This window comes from Clavelina lepadiformis, chromosome 1 (genome assembly GCF_947623445.1).
Source record: "Clavelina lepadiformis chromosome 1, kaClaLepa1.1, whole genome shotgun sequence".
In the NCBI taxonomy this organism is placed as follows: domain Eukaryota; kingdom Metazoa; phylum Chordata; class Ascidiacea; order Aplousobranchia; family Clavelinidae; genus Clavelina; species Clavelina lepadiformis.
The window spans coordinates 10674852-10697850 of record NC_135240.1 but is presented as its reverse complement, the minus strand read 5'-3'; the positions used below and the strand labels follow the sequence as shown (position 1 = coordinate 10697850).

Below are 22999 nucleotides of genomic sequence, written 5' to 3'. Positions count from 1 at the left end.
CTGGGACCTAGACGACGAGAGTCGACCGATTACTGCGATCCTAACAATTTACCACAAAGAAATAAAAATTGTAAAAGTCTACGCCCCAAACATAAGCTCCCCATCGATGAAAGAAAATAACACATTTTTCGAACGCGCATATCAGTATCTCACGGATAACGTTCCAACAATACTCGCGGGTGACTTTAACATCGTCGACGACCCTCTCATTGATAAGGAACCCACGAAGCAAACTAATGCGGGAAAAAGCGAATTAAAAGTCCTATGCGAAACACACGACCTAAACGATCACTTCCGAATTTTAAAGGGCAACAAAAAACAATTTTCTTGGCAAGACGGAAGTCATAAATCGTGTTTAGATAGATTCTATCTGTCAAATAACATTATTGCAACGGAAATAGAATATGCGCACACGTACCTTCCGGACCAACGTTACGGCCCCTCCATCAAGGGTAAAATCTAGATCAGTGGTTCTCAACCGGGGGTCCGCGGACCCCCAAGGGTCCGCGAAACGTTTTCAGGGGGTCCGTGAGAACTTCGAAATTTGCAACATAAAGTACGAGTTTTTAAAAAGTTTTTGCTGTTTATCATTGCTGTTTGGAATAGGCTTGAACATTTGCTTAATTGCCTATTGTGATGGGACAATACAAAAGCTTATTGAGATTTATCACCCGCAGGGAAGGCCTATTGTGATGCAATAGATTGCGGATTATACGAGAAGACAGCTGGATACAGTGATTTTAAGTTGCTGGAGATTGCACATAATCGCTTTCTCAGTTTCTGCTCTCGTTCATATAAAATCGAAGGCACGTAACCAACTAAATGTTGAAGACGACATGCGACTATCGATTTCGAAAACACAACCCCGTATTTCAAGACTTGTTTCTAATATGCAACAGCAAAACTCCCATTAAGTGTATTCGCTTTGAAATAAATAAAAATATCCGCATAGTTCAGGGGTCGGCAACCTTTTGCACTTAAAGAGCCATTTTAACCGATATTCCACAAAATAAAAATCACTGGGAGCCGCAAAACTATTTTCACAATAAAACGAAATTGACACTCTGTAACAAAACTGTCATGTGTCGCATTTATAAAAGCAGTTAATTCAGTAAGATTTAATTAATGTGATTAGTTGATTACTATAATGTGCTCAGTGAGATAAAGACACGAGTGTTCTTCTGTTTGTTTCTACTGTAGCAATAAAATTAATAAGAGTCGCATCAGAAGGATGAAAGAGCCACATGCGGCTCCGGAGCCGCAGGTTGCCGACCCCTGGCATAGTTTGATGTTATTTTGATTGAATAGCGCAGTTGTGCACCAAGACTATTAAGTAAAACTAAGCAAAGAAACATTTAAGTGCAGTCTCAGAACCCTTAGTTTGCTTAAACTTCAGGGGTCCGCCAACTGCTTTGACAGCACCAAAAGGGGTCCGCCAAGATCAGAAGGTTGAGAACCACTGCTAGATGGTTAAACAACACCCAGATATATAAATTCGAACCCTTTTTGAACGCGTTAAAAGCAAAAGGGCCGCTTTGGGCAACGCTCAAACCGCTGTGTTCCGACAACCCAAGTATTTGGTGGATCGAATCAAAAAAAGATTAAAAACCCTGATACGCTAATTTAATAAAGAAATGAACGCGGTAAACCACGGGAAAACTATAGAAATGGAAAAGCCTACGAAGACGCCATCATAGCCTTAAGCAATGATGAAATTACGTATAGTGATTATTATCTAGACGCAAAACGTAACCTACGAAACCAAAGAAAAAAAGAAACCACAGAAAAAACGGTCAAGAACAGAAAATTCGAAGAAAAACTAGGCAGCAAAGCGTTTTTTCAAAAATATAAAACTAAACAGAAACAAACCTTTATCGCCGAACTCTATGACGAAAATTTTCTCCCAACCTCAAACCCAAAAGAAATGACTGAAATCGCCCAGCCTTTCTACGAAAAACTGTACCAAAAAACAGACACGAACGAAGATACGCAATATGCTTTTTTAAAAGAAACTACCCGAAAAAAGCTGAAGATAACGAAAATTTAGAAAAATCAATATCTATCGAAGAAATTAAAATCGCAGTAAAGGCAATAAAAAATGGAAAATCATCCGGTCCTGACGGCTTATCAGCAGAGTTTTATAAAGAGTGTTGGCCACTGATCCGAAACGAGATATGAGAGCTCATACAATACTGGTTTGACCAAAAAGTAATTTCCAGGGAGATAAAAAAAAGGTATCATAACTCTTGTCCACAAAAAAAGGGGAAGACGCAGATTTAAAAAACTAAAGGCCGATAATCCTGCTGAATGTAGAGTACAAAATATATACCAAAGTTCTAACAAACAGACTAAAAGAAATTCTGCCTAAGTTGATCGGGTAATCCTAATTCGCAACAGCAGGAAAAACGATAAGCGAAGGCATTACCCTTTTAAGAGACTTATTCGAACAGAGCTCAAAGAAAGGGCTCGATACGTTTTTTATCTCACTCGATTTCGAAAAAGCGTTTGAATCAATAGAAAAAAATTAGTTAAACAAAACTTTGTGCGCACTGAATCTGTTTACCAACATCAGGGAAATTATCGAAAATCTTTGCGAATTGTGGTAAATTGTGGTAAACGGCCACCGGTCTGCGGAAATTAAATTAGGAAGAGGCTTTAAGACAAGAAGACCCACTAAGCTTTCTTTTATTTCTTATCATAACCGAACCTTTCTCCGAGAAACTACGTCAAACCACAGATATAAAAGGAATCCACTTAAGCGGGAGACGAGAAATTAAGAACGTGAGTTACGCAGAAGATGTGACCCTGACACTGAGAAACATTGCCTCGGTTGACAAGGCACTGGCCCTCGTCAACATTTTTAAACCCGCTTCGGGACTCAAACTAAATATAAAAAAGACCCAAGGCATGATAATAAACGGCGACCCCCCAACGTCCCTACTCCCAGACATAAAATGGAGCAAAACGGAACTAAACCTGTTAGGTACAACCATCGGCAACATAAATCTGAACCGTTATTGGAAGGAAACACAAAAAAGTGGAAAACAAAATAAAAGAAATCACGTACGCCACGCTCGACGCCAAGGAAATCTTAATCAAATCGAAGCTTTTAGCAATCAGCAACATTGCGGCGCAAACGTACCCTCCCCCTGCGAACAAAATCAATTTAATAAACGAAAAAGTAAAAATCTATGCAATATGGAAAACCTTTTCGCAAATATAAAAACCCTCCAACTCTCGAAACTTGACGGCGGCCTAAACCTCCCAAATTTTGTATTCTACGCGGATCTGACATAACTGAAATCTGTCCGAAAATACTGTCCTGCCAGAGTTTTAAACGAGCCCCTCAACGTCCATAATAGTTATATTGAATATCAGATTGGCCATGAGATTGTCCGTACCTTAAAAGTTGTTCATCTGAACAACCTTCCTCACACCGACACCCGATCCCCATATTATGAAAAAATAATTGAAATTATCAAAAAATACGATTAAACGAAAACTGACCTCATTGGTGGAAAGTTAAAGAAAACCTACGAACGGATAAACAATAAAATAAGAATCCAATCCGGAACCACTCAAATAGACCGAAAAAATGGGAAAGAACCCACTCCCCTGAGCTTCCGAGCTACCTACGAACTTTTAACTTTAAGTTTGCAAGAAATTTGCTTCCTGTCAATTACACCGACTTAACCGTATACGAACCAACAACAAAGAATAACTGCCGTTTTTGTAAAATTGAACCAGATTCCGCCCATCATCTATTTCACAAATGCCCTCAAACCCGATCCAATGAAAAACGAACTATAAAACTCGCCGAAAAAACTTTAAACCTAAACCTAAACCTAAATAAAGGAAGTGTCGAGGATCTTTGCGCCCTAAGCTATGACTAGGGACTTGAGTCGAACACCGACAAATTCCTCACTATCTTAATCACAACGACGAATCACCACATATGGAAAACCAGACTCAAATGTGTTATTGAAAATCAACAGTTCTCCTTGGAAAATCTATCGAACAGTATTCATAGAACCTTTAAATATAGAATCTCCACAGTCCACACTACGTAAAAGCAATCAAGACTTTTTAAATAACTCTACAATCCCCCCTTGACCATACCTCTAGTATGTGTACCTTCTTGGCTCAGCATTTTGGTAACAAAGAAAAAATATATGATCATTTTATGGTCTGCTACCAACCTTTCCTGCATAATGCGCAATCGTGGTTATTTTTGAGAAAAATATAAATACTGTTCAACAATGTCTCCCAGTCGTGGTGTTACACCGTTACACTCAATAACAGCGGTAAGCTTTTTGAAAAACCTGAGATGTGTGTGTGATGCATTGACAATGAATATTAAATAAAAAATGAAAAGAAAAAAGAAAATACATAGAATATAGCCTAAACGTTTTATGAAAAATAAATAGTGAGTTTAATGTACTTTCGGTGAATCCCCAGAAAATATCTACGTGGTACTTTCCCTCAGAATTTTTTTTGTAATCTTTTAGTGTCCTAAAAGCTGCAACGGCTAAGCCCATTACATACGGGCTACAGCGCTGTCATAGAAAAGATTGCTATCAGCTAACTGGTAATCAGTGCGCCGGAAAAATGTGCCAATAAATGTAATGCCAAGGTTTGCGCAACGCCAACGTAATAATTACAATGTAGCAATAGGGAAAATTGGCTTACATCTTACAAACTTTCCCGAAGGGCCGTACGCCCTACAGCAGTGGTTTTCAACCTTTTTTATTCAGCGACCTATTTTGCAACCCAATATAATCAGATGACCCCCTTCCAAAAATTTCCAGCTAAACATATGTAATGTTGTTGTGCATTCACAATAGCAAAATAAAAACGAGTAATTGATATTGCTGTTAAACAAAGACTCATGTATTAACTTTATATTCATTGAAAGCTCTTGCGAACCCTAAAAAAAGGCTAATGACCCCCATTGGGATCGTGACCACCAGGTTGAAAACCACTGCCCTACAGTCAGCCTGAGTTATACAGTTTTAAGTATTAGAGCCTAGTATACAAGTGCACAACTAGATGACATCACGGTTTGAGTAGCTGGTGTATAGCCTATACAGTATAGGCCTACAAAGGCAACCTGTGGTTGTGCATTTGTATAAGTCTACTAGACCCAAATATTGAAATGAAGACCCTTCGTTCACCGGTAGCCTAGGGCAGCATGAGCTTAATAAGAAATGAGAGTGACGGATTTACAGTTGTGATTTTTACATAGAAGAGTGAAAAGAGTTCTCAATAAGCAGATTTGGTAAAGGAGGTACCATTAGCCTATTATAAACTGGGAATTGTGCTAACTATCCAAATTATGTTGCAATCATAGTTGGACTGCCAGTTTTTACTTTAATTTTTTTATTGTAATTTAATTTGGTTTCAAGTAATATAGATTGTTTTGATGTTTTTTCTTTTAGCATTGAAATTCTTAATAATATGTAAGTTTTTGTTGTACTGGTATTAAGATACTGTACTTGCTACACAATCCATTCTATGCATTGTACTAGAGACTTGATATTTAATTATGGATGATCTAGTAAAAGGTTTATTCCAGTCAGAACACCCTGAAAACACCAAAAGGCAAATTTTAAAAAAATTGCGGATTTCCACTCGTACTAGCATTTTGAAAATGCCAGTCGAACGACTAGAAAATCTTGTTAAAATTTGCATTCACTATTGTTTGTATGGAACTGAGTTTGAATGTAATGAAGCAACACTGCTTGGAAGAGATGTTTTTCCACAAGCCCTAGCCATTGTGCAAGATAAACTACTTACTAGTACTGCGATTGGGTTGCTTATTGAAGGCAATTGGTCTCAATATGTTTTAATGAATGAAGAATTGCCGCAGTTTGAATATGAAGATACTTCAGTTTCCATTTACCGAAGGATTGTCTTGATAAGGATATTTCTTGACATATGTGAACTGAAATCAATTGAACCCGCAAAAAAGACAATTCAGATTCATGTAAAGTCTGAAGTTATTCGGTTATTGTATAGTAGTCAAGATCATCAAACTTTTTCAGAAATATGTCGACTTTTGACAAGGTAATTAAATTGTTGTGAATATCAGTTTGTAGATGATAGCTTTTGGGTTTGTGATCTAGTGACAATGTGGAGTTAATTGGTCACTATGTTCATATGACTTAGGCAAATTATTAACATATGAAAATTCGATTTAGACACATTGACTGCATACCACCATTAAGCAGAGGTTTTGCAATGTGCAGCCTTTCGATTCATGCCATGTCTGAATTTTTCCCACTTGACAAAGAGCTTAATACAATTGCAAATTATGTTAAGGTAGGTAATAACAATCATCCTTAAGACTAATTGCATTATAACACAAAGATAAAAAAATTTGATAATTTAAGTCTTCAGCTAATTCAGTGGTTCTCAAAGTGAGCTTCACGACCCCTTAAGGGTCCATGAAGCATTTTTTTGCGGACCAGGTAAGAAAAGCTGTTGGTTTTTTAGTCGATGTTATATCACATGAATATAATTAAGGTTAAATTTGCATTGTATATATATTCGTGTCTATAATGTCAGAGTCATTCAGAACGTGCTTGACTTCCTTAGTTGCTTGTGCACCTCAGATTTAGATCTCTTCTGAGCAATTCAGGCAAATGCTAGAGCTTAAGAAGCTTAGTCAGTTTTTTTGTCAGAGACAAGAAATAGAAAAGAATCGGCAGACTTTTTGGCAATGCACGTGATTTTACTAACCTTAAATTTCATAACGGACCGCTAATCATCAAAGAAATTACAAGGAGATCTCTTTGCAAAAATTTTAGAAAAGTTTGAGAAACACTGAGTTAACTGATATTTGATATGTATCGATGGAATATGCAACATATGTTTATTTATACTATGTTATTTACAGACAGGATAACATGCAATGGGTACAGTATATATTGAAGTAGTATATTTCAGTACATTGTAATATACTTAAAACCATTTCATACCTAGCATAATATACTGTATCCTAGTGCCCTATATATGTAAATTGTTGTATATCGTGTAAGTACTGTATAACATATTATGATGCATTTTTATAGGATATAAGAAATATTTCATTCCTTATTCAATACATATGGGGAAATGCCGAAGCCACTCTGCTACCATCATTAAAGGAGATATTTAAAATTATCTCTTCCCAAAAGAAGCAACCACCTTCCAATGCACTGGGTATCAGCAATGTGACGTTCTTTGTTGAATGAAATATTTTTTAAACGGTGCACTAGCTATTATTACCATCACTAATTCAAAATTTATAATAAAAATCTTTGTAGGTTGTCTTGTTGAATATATTCCAACAAAGCTGGTTGAAAGTTCCATCCGGCAAATTGTTGGAGATGCAACGATATCTGATGTTGAAATGTTTATAGCGTTAAAGTGCATGGTGTCCTGGTTAGCATGGCCAACACAGAAGAAAGCGGACTTGTGGGTTTTAGCTTTCTTCCAAGAGCTTGCTAAAGCTTCTAAATTCACCCTGCTAATTGAGGTTACCATGAACACAATTAAACAGGTGATTTATGCTAAAAGCTCAACTTGACCGTGACCTTCTATCTGTCCAGGAAGTTTGGTCTTGATTTTTCCGAATTTTGTGAAAAAATTCAAACATTTTGTAGGTTTTTGGATGCTTGAAAATACCAAGTGTAAGAGGTTCTTGCTTGTCTGTCGCAATCCATATGTTGATGAGCTTCCAGCATTCACCTGAACCATTTCACCTTATATTACCCATGATTCCACAGGTCAGTATACTGGTAATGGTAGTAGGATGACATTAATGTGATAATTAGTTTCTTGTATGTATTAATTACTATTTTACATTTGACATATTGTATCCAGGAAACGTTATACAAACGACTTGTAATTTTCTGTTGTGCTTTTTTCTTTTTTTCTAGTGTCTTTTGTTATTTATACTCTGATGGTATATGTTTTTAGGTTAGCATTTTGACTAGATAGCTTTAAAAGGAACAATGAAAGGAAAATCACAAATTTCAGATTTTCTATCCATGTTGTAGATTATTTCGCAACTACAAGAAGAAAATAATCCAGAAGTAAATAATATTTATCGGAGACAAATCTGTAATGTGTGCCATTGCATGATGTATAAGCACACTGGTTTTCCAGAACTCTATGGCCCACTTTTAAATATACTGAAGGTATGCATATTGCATAAATTTTTGTAGAATTGTTCAATTTAAAGGTCCATTGCAGATACTTGCAGAGATGTACGCATTACATGCTGTGCTAAGAAACAGTGCTCCTGCTTCAGTTTGTCTTGAAAAGTAAGTTAGAATATTTATTTTTTATTCTAGCCCTTTCCCAAACCTTCAGTAAAGGAAATGCAAGCAGCACTTCAAATAAGTTCTTGGAGCTCGCAAATGAGTCAGCTGACAACAACCCCAAAGCACACCCTATATGATTACCAACTGTCCAAAAGATCACCTGATGCGAACAAAGCTGGACTTGTCAATCTAGGCAACACCTGTTACATGAACAGTATCATTCAAGCACTTTTTATGATCAAAGAGTAAATGGCACTTCTGTCATTGATTAAATAAACAAACAACTAATAGCTTAGTTCACACTTGCTTAGCTTGTTCTTTATAAATAAGATTTTATTGGAATTTTAATAAACTTGTTAAAGAATTTTAATTTTACATTAATACTTTACTCATACTTTATTAAAGCTCTTTTTTAGATTTCGAATTGGAATTTTAGAATCACCTTCACCACCTAATTCTGTCAAGCAAGTCTTAGAAAGTACCTTTGGTTTTTTGATATTAACAGAGCGTGTGGCATTTGAACCAAAAGAATTGGTGGAAAATTCAAAACCAACTTGGTTTACATCAGGCTCTCAGCAGGTAAAAAGTGATATAATTAAAATTCTTACAGTTCTTGACTGTGCAGTCTCGGTATGAAGTTTAGTTTTCCAAAGAGATGCCTATGAAATATGTATGTATTTAGGATTGTTCTGAGTATCTCAAACATTTACTTGATCGTTTAAATGAAGAAGAAATGCAATGCAACCGGAATACATGCTCAACAGGTAAATTGTATATCTTGGGGCCAAATAGTGAGTCGTGACAAATCACTGTCCTATGGTATGACATAGTATCAGGATATTTATCTAAAGATGATGGAGGAATGTTTTGTGTGATTTAAACTAGCTGATGATTTCTCACCGCTTAAGACCCGGCTACTACGTTTATCCGATGTACTTTTCCTAATCTACAGTTCTTTTAAATTGTTTTTGGTTTTGCCTGAATTTGACACTGTTCACCAAAACCACTGTATGGGAGCAGTAGTTGTCAATACCTTGCCCAACAACATTATATCGAAAGTGTAGTACCACAAAGTTTTTTAAAATCAGGATTACTTTAGAAAGTGAGACTCTCTCAGCACTAGCCAGTACAACATCAAGTTATGCGGTTTTGGACCTTGTAGTTTTTTTGAAATTTAATTGGACTTTGAATTCTTTAAAAGCTATTTCTAGTATGTGTATGATTTGCAGATGACATTCAAAGTGATTCTTCATCAGATAGACATTGTACAAGCACACAAATACTTCCCGAAATAGTAAGTGGTTTGGTTATAGAGTTAAACATCATAATGTAGATTTTCAGTCTTTATAATTATTTTCGCAAAAAATAGTAAACCAAAATTTGAAAAAAATGCACAAAATTACATTAATCATCATTTATGGAAATTTTTTCTGGTTTCCTTAATTTTTGGAATATTTATGAATTATTTTTTTGTGCTTACAGCCACAGAAAAAGAAAACAACAATTATTCAATCACTTTTCCACGGAAAGCTCAAAAGTAACATACGATGTGACACGTGTGGTTTTGTGTCATCTCGTGATGAGACATTTGTTGACATTGCTCTTCCACTAAACAAGGCCAGTGAACGTGGTGCTTTGGTCGCTCGTAATAACACTGAACCGCCTCTTTCCAAAAGTCCCCCTGAAGATAAGGAAATACAACGCACTTCACATGAGAATGACAAAGAAACAGATGACACGCCATCAAACTCTTCCTCATGTATGTTGGCACGTCACTTATTGTCCAGAGTTTTAGCATACAACTCAGCTACCTATGCCATTTGACGATTTGACAACAATGTACATAAAACGAACTAGAGCTTTGAAAAAGTATGCAATAGCAATGTAGAAACTTACTAACTTTATTTACTATTAAACAACCCAGAAACTTCCTGCAGAAAGCACTAACTTGTCAGAAGTCTGACTTTACTTTGTTTCCTATTGACGTGTCTAAACATGTTTTCATTTCCAGCAAATAAGGAAGTCGTTGAAAACTCGAAAACATTCATTGATGAAGCATCTGATGAGCAAGATGTCCACATGCCAGTCCAAGTGGAAGAAGAAGAGGAAGAAGCAGAGAGCAGGAGGAGTCATAATCTCACTGACCTTTTGCACAGTTACTTAGAGGAAGAGAAGTTAGAAGGAGATAACCAGTACAGATGCAACCAATGCAAAATATTAAGTGTATGTTTATTAATGCAGACACACTTGTTCCTGGCTTTGTCAATGGTATGTACAACTGCTAGCAATTACAGTCAATGATTCTTTCTGACCATTTTCAGAACGCTGTCAAGACAACAGTTTTTGTAAAGTTACCAAGATATCTGTTGGTAACATTAATGCGGTTTACCTACAACACCAGGGCGCAAGTGCGAAGTAAAATCTTGGATAACGTTGACATACCACTAGAGATTGAAGTCCCTACACATAATGGTAAATGACGATGTTATAACATCAGTTAAGTTATAATATGTTATGATGCTAAAGTGAACTCGAATATTGTAGAGAACAAAACTCAAAGAGCTTTTTATGATAATCGTTTTCACCGTTTATTTGTCATTGATTAATTACAGCATCGGGACCATCAGCAAGAAAGTATGAGATAAGTGCCGTTGTGGTTCACTCTGGAACATCTGCTGAAAGTGGACATTATTACTGCTATGCGAAACAGCACAGTTCTCAAACTGAAAATATTTGGTTCCTTTTTAACGACAGTCATGTTTCTCTTTCATCATTTAGCAGTATAAAACACTTGACAAATAGTTTTGCGAAGGATACAGCTTATGTCTTAATTTACAAGGCTTTTGGCTCAGATGGCATGATAACAGACAATGATGGAAGGGACTTTATAAAAAGAGATCTTTTTCAAAAGATAGAACAAGACAATGCGAATTTTGTTAAGGTAGGCCTCAATTTTAAATGTTGATATGGAAATGTATTTATGTATTATCTATGTGTCATGTAAAATACAATATCGTTAAGGAAATTTCTTATGTCATAAAATCATTTTAATGCGTTTCACACCATTTTAGGTTAAACTCTGATGATAGACTGCAGTCTGAAATGTATAAATCAATGGGCAAAATTAAATAAAATGCTCTTACTTGGATTTGTGGTAGTAATCACCACTTCTACTTAACATAATATTATAATAGATAATGCTTTTAAATGCAACTACACAATTTTGGTAAAGTGGTCTTTTGGTATTTTTACCATACGATCTTTGATTCACCACATTGATGTTGACAACTTTTGTATAAATGTCCTGCACAGAAACAAATCCATTTCTATTATGTGAACAGCTTAATATGAAGCTAATTTATGAAAGTATCACACAAACTACTATTTGGAATTAATATGTTTATGTGTGGTGTTTAGTGTACATGTATCTTTTTATTGTTTTTAACTGTAAATGCATGGCACTTGCAGGAACTAGAAGCTTCTAGGAAAGCCGCGGATCTTCATGCCAAGCAATCAAATGTACTGGGATGGAATGATGATGACAAACCTCCTCCACCTAATTGTGGAGGAAGCGGGGATGGCCAGCATAGCTCAAATTCACTTGTATTTTAAAAGCGTAGTCGTAATTGTTCCGTTTTCTTCTTAATTAATGTAATCAACGTTTCGTATTTAAGCTGTTATTTTTTTCTATTTGGTTTCTGTGGTTATTATAAAGTAATTACATTGATTACTTCTCTTGTATTACTGCTAGTATTTATTTTGAAAACAATTAAAAAACAGTTAAACTATTGCCAAATTAGTGTTTTGCTGAAGTATTTATAATTTGATTCAGGCAGCGGGCATAGGAAAATATCATGTAATCGATGAATTAAGTATTTACCGGAGGTGTCATCACTAAAGTGTCTAATTGTACACTACCTACGAATATCGACGAATTCGTTATTCAGGTCAATTCTTAAAACAAGAGTGAACACAGCGTTATTAAATTCTGTTATTTATTAAATTGATAAGTAACTTAAGCATGATACCTTTGTTCGTCAAGTACTGCTACAGTACTTTGATGAAATGCAATGAGTAAATTACCATTCTCAAAAAAATCAGACTATTTGCGTTCACACGAATCCTAAAACTTTTTGAATTTGACACACCCCTAACCATTACAGTCTCTATAATCTCTACCTAAGGACCTGTAGTAAACAGTATCATAGTGTGTTAACTACGACGATTTTATTGAGTAATTTGCGAAACATTCAAATGATGTAACAGTGGAAACGAATAATATCTTTACAGCATCAAAAAATAAAGCTGGTTGTGATACAGATCTGAAAATGTGGGAGGGGCGGGACAAGCCCACTATTATATACTAGGCATTAAATTACCTTAAGCAAGGCATAGTTTGTAAAATAGTTAAAAATACTTAGTCAGGTAAGTCTATGGTAAGAACAGGAATTGTGCATTCCCTTTTACCAGGAGCTGCTACATAAACATGACCGGAAGACTGTTTCTTGGCTGCCCCATAAATGTGTTGATTATTTGGGTGGAGCTCAGAAGTCACAGGGTTTTGATCATCTTTTTGCGGAAAATTGTATGATATGTTGCCATAGAGACGCATGCATGGACATTTTTCAAGCATGAACTGGCAAAAATCTGTGCGGATACCAAACCACCCTGTAAAATAAAAATAAATTATAGTATAGTTAAACATGGCAATGGCCATCTAACTATGAAGTGGTGTCATCGCCTTACATTTGTTCCCACCCTTGCTTCCAAAAGTTCCAATGATAAGTGCAAATAGAGATATATGGAGTGGAATGAAAACACTTGGCCACGGACTATTGTTTATCCCATCCAGTTTGTATGCAAGAAGTACCTGAAAGCATATATTAAGATACTGTGTGACAAATATATCAATTGATCTGGGGGCACACTTCTTCATCATCACTTAAACTGATAACAGAAAACCATGAAAATTGCACAATGTTATTCAAGACCTGGAAGGTTAAAAAAGGTAGAACAACAAAAATCCATATAACAGCCATAACTAGATGAGCTCTTCTATCTGACTCAGGAAACGTTGATCTGAACATCAAACAATAGGTTGTTTAACACATGCACTAGATAAAAACTGTTTAACATTGCAAATAATGCTGAGTTGTTATTTGGTGACTTTATTGGTAACCACCTGAAATATATGAGAGTCCAGACAAAGTAATACAGAACAGCAATGCTCGGAAGACACATAACAATCCACAGTGGTATAAAAACGGCAGTCCACGGCCAGGATATTATGCCATCAAGACGAAGTGCAATAAAGATAAACAACAAAATATTGACGGATAGAATAATTTCAAGCTGCAAGACAAAGAAGTTCATAAATGCATGGAACTATCTATCTATACAAAATAAATTTAATCTTTTTGCAACATGAATCGCAGTCAAACAAACCTCAAGTGAGCGATCATGCTTAAATCCCCAAATGCAAGCAGCTATTGCGAAAGGTGATGCAAAAAAGAGAGGTGTAAAAATTAAAACCCACATATTTTTTCCACCACCAGCCTCAACATTATCGCACAATAATAATTCAAACATCAAGAGCAAGAGATGCATTCCAACTGTTATAAGCATTGCTTTGTAATCATTATACCCGTCTCTTTCAACCCTGTTAGCAAAAAAATTGTCAGGAATTGCAGGTTATTATAAATGTACTTATTTTAGAAATTCACTATGATTTTCTCTGCAAAAGTGATGAGTTGTGAGAAGTAATAATAGTAAATATTTCTTATTTTCTAAGAACATTCAAGAATCACTTCAAAACAAAATTTCATATTTTAAGATTTCCCTCAACCTTACTCACCTGTATTCAGGATGATGACACCAGACCACACTGCCTGTTATAGCACCTGCTATGACTATGAGATTCAAAACCCAAAGCGGAATAAACAATACCCACATAGGCCAGTCAATTGTTTGATTGAGTTTCAGTGACACCAAAATCGATAGAGGGAAAAGGCAACCAAAAGCAACAAACTTACTAAAATGAAAAAAATAAGCACTTAAAAAGGTGAAAATTTATTTTTGAAAGTATTTTCTGTTATCCACAGATATGACAAAACAAAGTTTGGTAGTTCTACTAGAATTAAAAGTTAAACACAAGATCTTATTGATACCATCTCGTTAAATAAAGAATTAAAATATCTCTTGAATGACTTGATATTACGTCAATGTCATAACTCACACCTTGGGTTAAAATCTTTAAACACCTCTTTGAAATCCATTGCTTAGAATTACTCACAGTTGGATCGATATGTTCACAGAATTTGTCTGATTTTTTACAACATTTATGTAATTAGCTTAAATCTTTTCCTAGAGCAGATAAAGCATCTTAGATTAAGAAACCATATGTCAAAGATTTTCACAAAAAATCAGTTAAGACTTACAAATGCGTAAAATAAAGGGCGATAAAGTGATCGTTGTCCAATGAAAATTTTTAGACAAATCAGTTAGCAACATAAGCTAGTCAAGCAATATGCAACTATATTCATTTTAATAGCATTATGACCAACGTATCATAATTGAAATAAAACAAAAACAGCAAATTCTAATAACTGAAACAAATGTCATTAAATTCTCCAAGGATCCTTTCTAGACTGCTGTATTAAAAAGCTGACTTTTCTATTGATTTCCTTATTATAGATTTCACAACATTCCTCATAAGCAAGTCTTCTTCTTCGCATCCATTGTTTCTCATAATATCTATTCCTTTTTGTTGTTTCAATTATTTTCTCCTTATTAAGCTTTCTCATAAGCATACTGTAGGCAGTTTCATGTGGTGGTGAGTTTCCTAGTTTTGCCTCGGTTGATTTAGAAAGATCAAGCATCACTGTTCTTGCAATCCATTTTGCATGCTTCGCCATTCTTGCAGGGCTGCAAAATGCTTCAAAACACAGCTTTTTATAAACTTTATTCCTATTTAGAACAAAATATTATTTCCAGCATTTACATTATTACGGCAACAGTGCAATGGTGCATGCATGTCGGAACGTGACTGCAACTACTGGACCGGGTAAGTGTGCACATAATCAGGCAACATTGACTTTTCACTTTTCATTCATGTCCTTAATATACATATGGAAAAGCTAACTATCTATATACACAGTTGAAACATAGATCATGCAAAATCCTCTGCATTCCTATACCTACCTATGAATGCAAAATTTGGACAACAACCAAGGATGCCCACAGACTACTTTCAAATGATACACACAAAATTTTTTATGCTAGTAATGACAATTTTATTGTGCTCTGTATATCAACGTTGTGTCTGGGGGCGCATTTAGGATTGCGTTGACGAGGCGAATTGTTTTGAAAGCCTGGTCAGAAATTTTCACAATTGCCAATGCCAACCCTACCCAAATTATGCAGAGCGCACACATTCCCCCCTATATGCCGCAAAAACATGGTGAAAAAACACTTCGAAATGAGTTTCACTTTCAAATTTATAAGAACAGTAGCTGGCAATTTATGACAGAAGAACTTAAAACACCTATACAACAATTTTGAAAATATAGCAGTTATCATTATATAACCCACTTATTTTATATTTTGCAAGAATCAGCCAAGATAAACAATGTTGGTATCGCATAAGGCCATTTCAAAATTATATTTTGTTTGTTAAGAAATCCTTTGCTTTATCATATTCCTACTTTTAGTTAAACTGTAAACGTAAAACTAATTTCTTAGCATAGTTACAGAAAATGCTCTTCAGTAAAGAGGTTATCAAAGACCATCTGTCATATCTGAGATGTATATAACTGAGAAGTTCTACTGTGCAAAAAGCTTAAGAGTAAACTATTCTTTCGTTTTATTTTCATTAAATTAATTAGGTCTATACATAGTTTTAATTATGTACGAGAAACAAACGTTTGACTTCATCAAATAATTCGAATCTTTGCAGAAATTTTTAAGAGCAGTCTTTTTGCTTTGGCCTACTGCTAAACTGATTGTCCATTGTTAATAAACAGTCAAGTGACATTACGTTGGCAAAATACAGCGCGGCCTAAGCTTTTCAACTGATACATGGAGCGAATACCAAGATCCAAAACAGTAGAAAACATTTCATTAATCAAAAGTTTATTCATCGTTTCGTTGAATTTTATTAATCTGAAGTCGATACTACAACCATACAACATTTTTTATTGATGTTGTTTAAATTTAAAATTTTCAAATATTGCCAAAACCATTTTCTTAACATTTTTAACATCACCTGTTATTGTGACACTTCAGCTCGAAGGCCAAAGGGCGAACGATTTATGCATTGTTATTCTTCACAAATTTAAATTGGTTAAACTAGACATTACAAAATTTATTTGCAGTTGCTTCTAGCGCACGAGAGTTGAATCTATTCTTTGGGCTTACTTAAAAAAATTTTAAAGTTTAATACAGGTAACTGGTTGGATACGTCACTAGTGACAACATTGAGCAGAAAAAAAGCATTATTATGTTATAGTTAAGGCACTTTCAGAAATCCGCCCCGTGTTATGCTTTTTCGTCTCTTTTTTATGTCTTTTCACACTTTTGCTTGTCTGTCCGTGTTGCGCTCTTTGCTCTCGAAGCTGTTATCTCTTTATTATCTTGCGTTATCCATTCTCTCTTGAGTGTTCTCAAGGTAAGCGAATGTTACTGTCTTACTTTTTCTCCCTCATTTCATTTTGTGCTTTTTCTCCTCTTATCATCGCGTTGCCTTTGCATTTCAATGAGGTAATTACATCTACAATCGTATTCATGCCCAGCCTCTTCAATAAGATTGCAGGTGAGTTCGAAAACCATTATCTATTGCAATTACGGCTATAAGCATTGATGTTTGATAGTAAAAAATAAGAAATTTTTAATTTATGAGAAGTTGCATGAGTTAACTGAAGATCAAAACCAGGGGGCGAACCTACATTCCACTGCCCTAAAATTAGAAGTGTTTACAATTTTCATACATCAAATCTAAGCAATGTGTAACACTCTTACGATTCGGCCTATCGACCGTTTTACGTTTTACGACTCGTTTGAACGCAATATGAAGAGCTTCGACAATTACAGCTTAACCGCAAAACTTGATATCCTCTGCTCTGCGCATGGGGAGCGATGACGTCACGGCCCACGCCCGGTTAGTTTTCTAAGCTGACGCCAATGAAGGAAAATTTAGATTTAGGTCTGTATAGGTTTACCAGTAGCCATTTAGGTTACCGTACTTTATTGTAACATTTAAGTTAGGTTAATAAAAAAATCCATGAAAAATAGCTTTAAACGTACGATTTTTTTCCACTGAAATTACTGACATAGCTCTAACCTCTCAAGATAGGAGTGAAACATTACCACCTTGTACTGTCATGAAGGCGGGGGCTGGAAAATATGTCAGAAAAGCGAAGGGGAATCCCAAAGATGTGGCGCAATGCAAACGCCACAAATAAAAGCACGAACAAAACAGTAACTTTTGTTCATATTGATATTGCCTTGGTAAATTTCAAAGATTACCTAGTGCAAAAGAATGAAAGCTTCAAGAAATGTAGAAAAGAAAAATTCTAGCCCTCCGTTGTTTTGTGCTTAAAATTACGACACCACGTGTCAAAATATTACGCTTTAAACTTTTAACAGAGTCTTTGTATACGGAGTCGATATATAATGACTCAGCTTAAAGTAATTTTCGCTCTCGGTAAGTGACGCTGTATCGAGTGTTTGCCAAAAAAAGCTGTCTCCGGTGTGGAAATGCTTCTTGACTCTAACTGTACAAAGTGTGTTTCCGTCAGTCAAATCTTAACTGGGGTATGCCACCAAAACTCTGAGCAGGTCGGTCGTACCATTCCATGCTAGGTACGCAATTCATGCATTTTAAATGGTATTAACAGACCTTTTAAACTCGGCACAATTATAGAGGAGGGTTAGGCCTGCTGTAGTGCCAAACAGTGACTCCCTGCCAAATATTGGCTCCCTTTTGTGACGAAATAAATTCATTGTCTGTACTGTCATTAAAGAAAGCCAACACCTGTGCCCTCTATACAGTATATTGTATGCCAGTATACATGCGTTCGGAACAGTTACGGTATCATACTATTCAGCCACTGAATACTACTCACAGAACCGGAATTTTGTCTCTACCATTTAATACAAAAACAAAGTGCATTCAAAATATTTACAAGCAGTACTACTCCAAACGTATAATAAAAATACTTTGTTAAAAATATTTAACCAATACATTCTCTGTAAATTATATTTAAAAGTTTCAATTGTTTAATAAAGCAAATATATATAGGTTATGATGGGTTTAGGAAGTTGAACTGAGGCCTAACATTAGGGGAATTACCTGTTAACGCAATTTTTATGGCTTCTTCGTTAATTGGAATCAATAAATTACATTATTCGACGACTTAACTGATTTTTATAAACCAAGCCGTTTGTTTGTTACATTTTTATATGATGCTCAGCATTCTACTGAACGTTTATAAGCACTAATTTTTTCTACGGTTTATTTCTTTGTATAAGCTGTTCCTTTAATCCAATCTGGTGCAAAGAAGCCAAGCTTCACCGCGTGCTTGTTGTACTACTAGTTGTATTCCCATTGCCAAGGAACAATTTCTTGTAAAGGTGCGAATAAAAAATCAATTGAAAAAGCAAGTACTGTCTCATAATGTCAATAATTGTGAAAAGATAATCACCTCATCTAATACAAATATATGATTAAAGGATGTAAAAGTTTCACACAGTTACATATTTCGTATAACAGCACATAAAGAAGCACGATCAAGATTGCAAAAGTTAATAGAAATAAATAAAAGTTAAGGTTTGGTTTGGTTTGATACTGTAACACTGCATAAGCCTAGTGTAAATTTCATGTTTATTTGCATTTCGCCAAACAGGAATCGCCTGACAGCATGTCAGTCAAGTAAAGATTTGACAAACAAACCACGTACCTACAGACTTTTGTGGTAAACATGATTATTTTTTATAAAGCCATTCGTATTCAGGTCGGCCTATTTTTACTAGTGGGCCTGGGGCTGCAACCCTATCAGTCCTCGCCTTAATACTGAACCTACATATTTTCATTCCCTTTGTTTGCTACAGTAATATACTAAGATAACCGAGGGCAAGATAACCGAACTTACCGAAGTGCGTAGACGCGCGTTTTCTACTGAGTCAAATCCTTTATCAGACAATGAATTTATTACGTCACAGAAAAGGCAGGGGTCAATATTGGGCAGAGAGTCACTATTTGTCACTACATCGGCTCTTCGCTGTGGTCCGATGGAAATAGCAACACCGCGTGGCTTGATATCTCGTCTTAAATTAAAGCTTTGTAGAACTCGGTAGGTGGCGCTGTTGTACTTAGTTGCCAAAGTGGATACTGTTGACGGGGAGAAAAATTTTTCTCTGTTAAGTTTGATTCGATTGGTCAGGTGTGAGCGGAGATGCGGAGTTGCGCGTCGAAAACCGGGGTCGAGTTGGTTGTGCACTTGTAAGTTACAGTATATAGTGCTGAATCGAAAAAGACTCGGATTCTTGAGAATACGAATAATAAATAGATCGAACCTGAATCTGCCAACTTTGCTGATTGAACGTGGTCAAACTTCCCGACAAACAAGAAAAATACACTTAAAGCTATCACTTCACTGATGTATGATAGAAATGAACTAGTTTCTTGGCGCTGATGGCTGATCGAAAACATCTCAAGTATACCTCGGGTTAAGTCTTATATTTTAGCTACTCATAAATACAAAATATTAAAACTTGGAACAATTATAGAGGAGGAGGTGGTGTAAGTCTCGGCTCTATGTTGTTGGCCAAAGGAAATTTCGTTGTTTTCTTTGTTAATTGGAGTTTCCCTTCTTTTCTGACAATTTAACAAGCTAATGAAGTCCAGTCCTATTTTGAGGAGGTAACGGTTGAAACAAGGTTTTGATTTTTGACCGGTTAAAGATAAGAGTTGTGAAGTTGTTTCTAATTCATATATCTGTGGGTATATTCTCGTTAACGTGGTGTATTAGAGACCCATAAAGGCGTTTATAGAAATTTTATGGGGATTTCCCCCTGAAGTTGATGAGGTAGGGTGGTATTTTTGTGACGTTACTCCTTTTTTACCCCTAATTACCAAGGCGTCATAAGTCAGTAACTTGAAGGTAGTTGTGCATCCACCTTTTTTAGCAGGATACACTATACATGCGCCACCGATTTTGCCTTATCTACAAATGTGGCAATGTGACGTGGCGTGTTATTGGCCCGTGCGTTACGTTGCCAAACTAATACAAATTTTTAAACAATTCCTTTTGGTTAAATTAACACAAGTAAACAAACTTTCCACCACCATAGCGCATTTTGGTTAGTTTTGCTTTGCGTTTGCTCTAATAAGTTAAACGATTAAGTCGAAATACCTTAAGCAGGCCTATAATTTTACGTATACAGTACTTAGATAAAGATTAGATAGAGATTAAGAATATTATTTGTGGTGTATTTTGTCACTTCTCCCTCTGCCAATGAAGATTTTTTTCGCACATTTTATGTGCTTTCTGTTAATGATAATTATAATTGCTTTGTTTTAGATTTTACACACTTATCGTTTGGTTTTGTTTATTTGAAAACTATTTGTCCTGGCTCCCTGGCTGATCTGTCAGGATATTTATATATTGTCATAGTCAGTAGTCAATACATATAGCCTATATATGTATGTTTTGATTGTAGTGCTAAACGAAAAAAATACGCCCTTCTCAGAGTTAAATATGATACATTTTGAGAAAATGCTTTACAGTAAAAATATTTGTGGCAGTTAACGCCACACAGTCGTACAAGTTGGAAACTTTACCCGCATTAAAACTTTGCATTTCCTGCTACATTGTTGCGCAATATAGCTAATTGAATGCAACATTTAAACGCGTGGGTCCAGGCCCAGATTGCTCAGTTCGTTTATTTTAAAGTTGTTTTGTCATCTGTTTAAACTAGTGCCGATAAAATTAAATAATTTTTTATAACAAAACGTTTTCTATAAAGATTTTAACTATCACTTCGCTGTATACTGGTCTCTCGTTAATCGTGTGAAAGGGGAGTGCCTATATGATGACGTTGCTTCTATTTGGCCGTAGACAAACAGGCATTTAACCTAACTTAAGATAGATACAAATGATTCCACTACTTTGATGAAGACATTGTACTATATACTAAATAAAGTTAACTTTTAATGCAAACGAAATCCACCATAGTCAGCGTTTTTTTAAGACTGCAGCATGTAAAAAGTTCCATATCAAATTGTAGACTATTTGCTTCCACCCAAAATATGTCGAAAAAACCTCCTTTTAACCGCCATTGTAATTCTAGGGTCGTGCCATATTGAAAAAAATTCAAATTGTAGGCAATATACGTACAAATAATAGATTTTGATATTTATATATTCAACATTCATCCAAATCTGATAACGTTAGTGATTTTGCCTAATCAAAGTGCTTACTGAGCAAAGGAATCATGCTTACACCCGTCACCTTGATTGGTAAATAAAAGAGATCGTAACGCCAACATTCGTTCGTATTAATGTTCGATTCGGCACATCCTTATGATTTAGTGGTATCCATTTGGACAAAATGTTATCAACCGCTTATTGTCAAACTATGGAAAAATAATATCAAAACATCGAAAGGTCAATCCGAATCGACACTTCAGAAGCGAAACGACTTTGTACAGTTCTTGAGGTGTGAAGCACCTAGTATATCATTCAGTAGCCAAGACTTTTGCAATATAATTAAATTGATGTTGTTTGACTCAGCACGAGTCTATACCGCTTGCTGCAGAAAAATTCTGTTAAGTAAACAGCCTTATATTCCTTTTTCGGGAAATCGGTTTTCGCCAAACACACTCTAGTTCTATGATGTCAAATGTTGTTGTTTTGACTGTTTATGACGTTACCTTACGCTTTTGCAAAAATGACGTAGAGTGTATACGTAACTAACAGGGAAAAAACGAACAACAGTCAACACAGTATCATACGGACCGTGATTCTTCAAGAAAATAAACGGAGCTGAATAGATGAGAGAAAACATCGCTTGAATAAGCGGTAACAATCTGTTCAATGCTTATCGATCGCGGGTTTCAAATGGCAAGAAAAACGGCGGAAAATGGTCTTTGTTATCCAATCTTGTTAATTTGTAAGCTCTTTCTCAACTGGCCAGCGTATGGCATGATGCAAAGCGATGAAGCCCAACGTCTTTAGGTGTTGACATTTTAAACTAATATAATAACATAAAGAGGATATAACCAGTTGTAGGCGTAGCATAATAGTCCAGCTGGTGCGCACATCAACAAACGACCCGTTTTCGTTTGTTTTGAGATGTTTTCATATTTCTTCTCATCTATTAAATAATTGTGAGCAAATATAAAAAACTAAGGTGGTTAACGAGTAAGAATTGAGAATAGTAGAAAGCACATATAGCAAGTATTGATCTCCGTTTTTTATAAGGTGTAGATTCCTAGTCTATGATAAAGACAGAAAGGAAGGTGTATGTATAAAAAGTAACTATGCCATAAAAATTCCAAAGTTAAATGCGTATAACAAAAAGTAGGGAGAATTGTATAGGTTAAGTGAAGATGTTAGAAACTGTAGTATTAATTTGAATTAAACCACCATTGTTGCCGGTAATGAAAATAAAAACGTAGCCGTATACTTGTCG

The 22999-nt window shown here is 35.5% G+C and overlaps 2 protein-coding genes and 1 long non-coding RNA gene across 3 annotated transcripts; 2 read left to right on the top strand and 1 right to left on the bottom strand.

Moving 5' to 3' along the window:
• Positions 1 to 460: 460 nt before the first annotated feature.
• On the top strand, positions 461 to 949 carry LOC143452787 (uncharacterized). Its single transcript, XR_013115100.1, has 2 exons — positions 461 to 556; positions 678 to 949. It is a non-coding gene; the product is annotated as an uncharacterized LOC143452787 (long non-coding RNA).
• A 4474-nt stretch (positions 950 to 5423) lies between these two features.
• Positions 5424 to 12099, top strand: LOC143465187 (ubiquitin carboxyl-terminal hydrolase 38-like). Its single transcript, XM_076963379.1, has 15 exons — positions 5424 to 6066; positions 6201 to 6321; positions 7074 to 7203; positions 7308 to 7543; positions 7647 to 7769; positions 8043 to 8183; positions 8340 to 8554; positions 8726 to 8888; positions 8992 to 9073; positions 9539 to 9603; positions 9792 to 10068; positions 10321 to 10532; positions 10631 to 10781; positions 10922 to 11250; positions 11778 to 12099. Exons 1-15 carry the CDS (start codon positions 5546 to 5548, stop codon positions 11919 to 11921), a joined length of 2910 nt encoding a protein of 969 aa, XP_076819494.1. The 5' UTR covers positions 5424 to 5545; the 3' UTR covers positions 11922 to 12099.
• Positions 12100 to 12517: 418 nt separating this feature from the next.
• LOC143465710 (transmembrane protein 185B-like) lies at positions 12518 to 14931 on the bottom strand. The gene is made up of 7 exons (XM_076964149.1): positions 14547 to 14931; positions 14164 to 14340; positions 13755 to 13968; positions 13492 to 13661; positions 13301 to 13388; positions 13056 to 13179; positions 12518 to 12977 (listed from the first exon to the last, which is right to left on the bottom strand). The coding sequence occupies exons 1-7, from the start codon at positions 14582 to 14584 to the stop codon at positions 12727 to 12729; spliced, it is 1062 nt and encodes a 353-aa protein (XP_076820264.1). The 5' UTR covers positions 14585 to 14931; the 3' UTR covers positions 12518 to 12726.
• Positions 14932 to 22999: the final 8068 nt, after the last annotated feature.

Excerpts from the sequence above, each read along its gene's own strand:
- LOC143465187 (XM_076963379.1), top strand. The coding sequence starts at position 5,546 with ATGGATGATCTAGTAAAAGGTTTATTCCAGTCAGAACACCCTGAAAAC. Across the intron at positions 6,067-6,200 it reads ATATGTCGACTTTTGACAAG|ACACATTGACTGCATACCAC; the intron begins GTAATTAAATTG and ends AATTCGATTTAG. Across the intron at positions 7,204-7,307 it reads ACCACCTTCCAATGCACTGG|GTTGTCTTGTTGAATATATT; the intron begins GTATCAGCAATG and ends AAATCTTTGTAG.
- LOC143465710 (XM_076964149.1), bottom strand. The coding sequence starts at position 14,584 with ATGGATTTCAAAGAGGTGTTTAAAGATTTTAACCCAAG. Across the intron at positions 13,969-14,163 it reads TGTCATCATCCTGAATACAG|GGTTGAAAGAGACGGGTATA; the intron begins GTGAGTAAGGTT and ends TTTTGCTAACAG. Across the intron at positions 13,389-13,491 it reads TGGACTCTCATATATTTCAG|ATCAACGTTTCCTGAGTCAG; the intron begins GTGGTTACCAAT and ends TTTGATGTTCAG.